Raw genomic sequence first — 5,824 nt, 5'->3', positions numbered from 1 at the left:
ATGAAAAAAATAATTTTGTAAAACCTGGTCACATGCATGTTGGTGATAGACCATATTCGAAACAAGTCACATAGGATAACCTACAACTAAATTCATGCGTTAATTAATGAATTTAGGGAGAGGACACGTGTCAACTTGTGAATATGGTTTCTCACCAATGTGCTTGAGACAAGGCCTCATAAAATTATTTTTCCACATGCATGTTATTTGACTTTTAAGAGGTCTGCATGCCCTGCGCTTTTTCCTGACAGAAAGACAAGCAGAACTATCAGGTTTGGATCTATTTATAGACATTGTACAAGTGTTTGCCATGAATAAACCAGCTAGCGATCTTTATGGGGCGCCGTATGTTTATATTTGTTTTTCTTATCCTCGCCACCTATAAATACATATCTTGTTGCAACACCCAACTCATTGATCCATCCCTCTATTATCAAGAAACAAGCAAGATTACTCCAGCTAACCAGCTACCTTGCCAATGGCCTCCTTATCCTCCTTCCTGCTTGCCGCAGCAGTGGCGACACTGTTTGTCGTTGGCTCATACGCCACCGAGCTTACCTTCAAGGTCAATGAGGGCTCTAGCGCAACTAGCCTGGAACTCATCACCAACATCGCCATCTCTGAGGTGGAGATCAAGGAGAAGGGTGCCAGCGACTGGACGGCGCTGAAGGAATCATCGTCTAACACCTGGACGATCAAAAGCGGCTCGCCACTCAAGGGCCCCTTCTCCGTCCGCTTCCTCGTCAAGAATGGCGGGTACCGCGTCGTCGACGATGTCATTCCCGAAAGCTTTACGGCCGGCTCTGTCTACAAGAGTGGTATCCAGCTCTAAGTAACATACACGTATGCTTTTTTTTTTTTTTGTTGAGTCGCATGAGAATTTTTAGCCTCTAAATAATTCTATTTTAAGACAGATTGGGCCGCCTGCGAGCGAGCCAAAAAATATTTTTCTGTTGTCATTTCATCGGTAATAGTCCATTGACAAAATAGATCTGTTTGTCCTTTGTTTTTAAACGGACTGAGTACTTAAATTGTTGTTAAGATTGTGTTTTATACTATATCTTCTCAATTTCTACTCAATCTTTTTTACGCATATATACTTATTAAATTGTTAAAGTATGTTTTTTTAAAAAAATGTATATAAAATAATGGCTTTAAAACATCGTACTAATTCAATTTTAACTATTTCTTTTTACTACTCCCTCCAGACTAATAATACTTATCGTCTTAGACAAAAGCGAGATCAAACTTTAGAATCTTTAATTATAAATTATTTTAAAAATATTTGTCTCTACATATTAGTCTTAGAAAGTAATTTAATAAAATCATATATTTGTTAACACTTTTATACATATTACAATAAAAATAATGGTTAAAGTTATTTTTTTTGAGACCATAACCTTGCTCGAAACGACGAGTATTATCAACGAGGATAATCCGTCTCTCCACATGCGCCTCTATCAAATCCGTCGTCGTCCACAAACTAGGCGACACCTCCCCCGCAACGGAGTACGGATTCCGATATACAATCAAACCCCGAATCCCGATATCACACGCTCACCATGGCGTTGGCGCCGCCGCTCTGCCACCTACTCGCCGCACCGCCGCCGTCCACGTCCGCCGCAGCCGACGCGGCTCACGACCACGCGGGAGCCCTGGCCCCACACCGCCGCGCCTCCCCGCTCCGCCGCCGCGGCCGCCTCTTCCTCGCCTGCAGGGTCCCCGCTGCTGCGCCCTCCGCCCGTGGGGTCGCGGCGGAGGCGGCGGCGGGAAGGCCGACGGTGCTTGTGACGGAGAAGCTGGGCGACGCGGGGCTGGAGCTGCTGCGGAGGTTCGCGAACGTGGACTGCGCGTACGAGCTCACGGCGGAGGAGCTCCGCGCCAAGGTGTCGCTCGTGGACGCGCTCGTGGTGCGCAGCGCCACGCGGGTGACGCGGGAGGTGTTCGAGGCCGCGCGCGGCCGCCTCCGCGTCGTCGGCCGCGCCGGGGTCGGCATCGACAACGTCGACCTCCAGGCCGCCACCGAGGCCGGGTGCCTCGTCGTCAACGCCCCCACCGCCAACACCGTCGCCGCCGCCGAGCACGCCATCGCCCTCCTCGCCGCCATGGCGCGCAATGTCGCCCAGGCCGACGCCTCCCTCAAGGCCGGTACGCCCTCGTTTCTCCAAACAATTAAGGTCACCACATTATACCATGTTATTCTTATCATCGAGTTGTCTAGAATACTAGGAGAGAGATATTGCAGCAAAATGCTATCGCAAAATTCTAGTGTATTTTCTGATCGATGAACACTGGTGGGTTACAGTGAATGACTATCCATTTCTAATACAAATGACGCCCAAAGCTTTTGCGTGTTTGCATAACAGTGACTGATACGTTTGTCCGTGTTGTTATTCTAAGAGATTCACCTTGCATGGAGGCTTAACTGCATCTTTGTTTCGATGGATGCATATAAATTGCTTTGTTCTGATGGTTAGGTTGCAAGTGATGCTGGTATGATGTGCAGGCCACAACTTGCCATGTTTTAGTATCGGTGGCACCAATGGCATGATCGAGTTATAACTGTAGTTTTGCCTTACAACTGTAGTACTACACCACCACACATACATTCTTGTGTTTGCTTGACAAACAATGTAGTCCATACTCCACTTTTCTTTTTTTTGTTTCCCCAAAGAACGCTCTCACTCAATGCCATGCCGGGGATTGAAGTTATTGAACCCCAGGTGTGTACGTGTGAATGATTGTTGTATGGCAAGTACTAGATCAATTGATTTGTACTGTAGTAATTAGTAAGGATATCAGTTAATTGGAGCTGGTGATTTACTTGTTTGCTGATATTATGCAGCAGTAATTACGAGTTTTGTGGTCCTAAAATACGAACAGCAGTGTAGGAGACTAGGAGTATACGATAGCGTGTCCTGGACCTATGTTGTGCAAATGTGCTCTGTTCTCCTCTTTATTTGGGTAAGATCAATATAACTTCCTATGTGGAAATATGTTCTCTAGTAGGTAATGTTTCAACAAATACTTCAATCAGTGATCTGGTCCGTAATGAGTTACCTAGCAGTACCTTTTGTCATTTTACTCTGTGTGGAATATGTAACTGCTGCCATTTTATTTATTATCGTGGCTAGAGTTTAGTAACATCATGTTCCATTAGTAAATTTGAAATTCAGGCTTGATTATATAACTCCTAGTAAATGTTAGCAAGAGGCAGTGAGGCACACATTGTTGGGTTCAAACTTCAGGACATCTCTACCTATCAACATTACAAGTGTGCAACAGTAACAGTTAATGGATATAAAATGCTTAAGCAACAGTTTTGAAACATTGTTTTGACACTACATACTACACATGTACTAATGCAGAATCATGTTTCTCTTTGGTTCTATGCACATACTCAGGCAAATGGCAACGTAACAAATATGTTGGTGTTTCTTTGGTGGGAAAGACGCTAGCTATTATGGGCTTTGGGAAGGTTGGCTCAGAAGTAGCACGACGCGCGAAAGGACTTGGAATGGATATCATTTCTCATGATCCCTATGCTCCTGTTGATAGAGCCCGGGCAATTGGTGTAGACCTTGTATCGTTTGATGAGGCCATCTCCACTGCAGACTTCATATCACTGCATATGCCACTTACACCATCAACAGCAAAGCTTTTCGATGATGAAACTTTTGCAAACATGAAAAAAGGTGTGAGGATTATTAACGTTGCAAGGGGTGGGGTAGTTGATGAAGACGCGTTGCTGAGAGCACTCGATAATGGAACAGTTTCACAGGTAATTCCTTTTGTCATGGTCATTCATCCTGTTGTTGATTACACATAGTGCTGTCGAATTGTTGATGTGAACTCCTGATATCATGTTGTTTGTGCAGTGTGTTTTAATGTAAATACAACATAACATTCATTTTTGTTGGTCAGAAAAGGTTGTTTTAGCCTTTTTCCTGATTGCTTTGAGGTATGAGTCAGGCAGCACTTGATGTATTCACTGAGGAGCCACCACCAAAAGACAGCAAGTTAGTACACCATGAACATGTGACTGTCACTCCACACCTTGGAGCTAGTACATCAGAAGCACAGGTTTGCTATTTGGATTGATATTCGTTCTGTGCTAATACCACATCTTACTAGCTTATCCTCTCAACCTGACGTGATTTGCTTCTATAGGAAGGTGTAGCCCTTGAAATTGCAGAGGCTGTTCTTGGAGCACTGAAAGGGGAATTAGCTGCTACTGCTGTTAATGCCCCGATGGTCCCCGCTGAGGTACTTTCATTACCAAGGACCATACTGTTATGTGTTCCACATAATTATACAATCTGCTCATGTTAAAATTTTCTCGTAGGTTTTATCGGAGTTATCTCCGTATGTTGTCCTTGCTGAGAAACTAGGTCGGCTTGTCGTGCAACTTGTAGCTGGGGGAAGTGGGATTAAGGGAGTGAAGATTGGATATTCATCATCTCGAGACCCTGATGATCTGGACACAAGGGTACTCCGTGCTATGGTCACCAAAGGCATCATCGAGCCCATTTCAAGTGCATTTGTTAACATTGTCAATGCTGACTATGTGGCCAAGCAAAGAGGCCTTCGCATCAGCGAAGAGAGAATCCTCCTTGATGGATCACCGGAGATCCCTATAGATTCTATCCAGGTGCATCTCGCCAATGTAGAGTCCAAGTTCGCCGGTGCCCTCTCTGACGAAGGTGACATCAGAGTGGAGGGAGAGGTGAAGGATGGGAAACCACATCTCACACTTGTTGGGCCATTCAGTGTGGATGTTAGTCTTGAGGGCAACCTAATACTCTGCCGTCAAGTTGATCAGCCAGGTATCATTGGAAAGGTAGGATCAATTTTGGGGAAGATGAATGTGAATGTGAATTTCATGAGCGTTGGAAGGACTGCTCCTGGAAAGCAGGCGATAATGGCCATTGGGGTTGATGAGGAGCCTGAGAAGGAAGCTCTCAAGTTGATCGGCGACATACCATCAGTTGAGGAGTTTGTCTTTATTAAGCTTTAGATAATAAGGTGTATAACAGTAGCTTACCACAATAACATCCTCTGCTCCATTGGCGTGGCATAGGTTTTTTTTTTGGCAAGCTTAGCTAGTTAATTTAGGTTAGAACATCATTTATTTTCAGTCCACGTAGATATATACTTGATGAACACTATGCAAATTGCAATGTTTATTCATTGATCTGTTGCCCCTGCTGGTTTGTTTCAAATGCTCTTGCAGCTGTGCTGAGATATCTTCAACTTGTGCAAGTTTTTCTGATTGCTGAATGCTGAGTTGCTGACCTCTGTTCTGAGACTAGCTACTATCACGAACTCTTGTTAACTTTACCTACAAATCCTAATCCTATTTTCTTTGGTTGCAAAGCTTTATTATGCATCTCTGGAACTTGCTGTTAATGTAGGGCATGGATAGCTGTTAATGCGACCATTGCCTTCGCTTTTGCTGCAGCTGGCCAATCAAACACATGGCCAGCCAAACTGGCATTCATTCATGCCATTACAGTGTTCGCCTTTCGGCAACCAGAGTGGGTGCTCTGTACATTAGACAAAGCTGCTTTCTGTGACCAAGCATGACAGATAGATCATTCTCTCGGCAACCCAGAGAAAAACAAAGTGCGTGTCAACCTCGCACTACAACTACAAGGACCAGTTTGGCCCAAGCATCGGAGTTAGAAACGGTAAAAGAATTGGTTGAGAGGGGGGCAACAGCGTTAGTTTCCGAAATTTACCAAAAGATTCAGTAGATTCAGGCCGAGTTTAGTTCCAAACTTTTTTTTCAAACTTTCAACTTTTCCATCACATCAAAACTTTT

General features: G+C 44.4%; 2 protein-coding genes across 2 annotated transcripts; both read left to right on the top strand.

The window, feature by feature from the left end:
- The first annotated feature begins 399 nt into the window (after nt 1–399).
- Nucleotides 400–1,041, top strand: LOC127777579 (pollen allergen Lol p 2-A-like). The gene has a single exon (XM_052304180.1). It carries the CDS (start codon nt 479–481, stop codon nt 830–832), a length of 354 nt encoding a protein of 117 aa, XP_052160140.1. The 5' UTR covers nt 400–478; the 3' UTR covers nt 833–1,041.
- Nucleotides 1,042–1,388: 347 nt separating this feature from the next.
- LOC127777578 (D-3-phosphoglycerate dehydrogenase 3, chloroplastic-like) lies at nt 1,389–5,363 on the top strand. The gene is made up of 5 exons (XM_052304179.1): nt 1,389–2,148; nt 3,405–3,781; nt 3,973–4,083; nt 4,171–4,266; nt 4,346–5,363. The coding sequence occupies exons 1-5, from the start codon at nt 1,563–1,565 to the stop codon at nt 5,015–5,017; spliced, it is 1,842 nt and encodes a 613-aa protein (XP_052160139.1). The 5' UTR covers nt 1,389–1,562; the 3' UTR covers nt 5,018–5,363.
- The last annotated feature ends 461 nt before the right edge of the window (nt 5,364–5,824 follow it).

Source organism: Oryza glaberrima, chromosome 6 (assembly GCF_000147395.1).
Source record: "Oryza glaberrima chromosome 6, OglaRS2, whole genome shotgun sequence".
In the NCBI taxonomy this organism is placed as follows: domain Eukaryota; kingdom Viridiplantae; phylum Streptophyta; class Magnoliopsida; order Poales; family Poaceae; genus Oryza; species Oryza glaberrima.
This window is presented reverse-complemented; position numbering and strand designations above follow the sequence as displayed.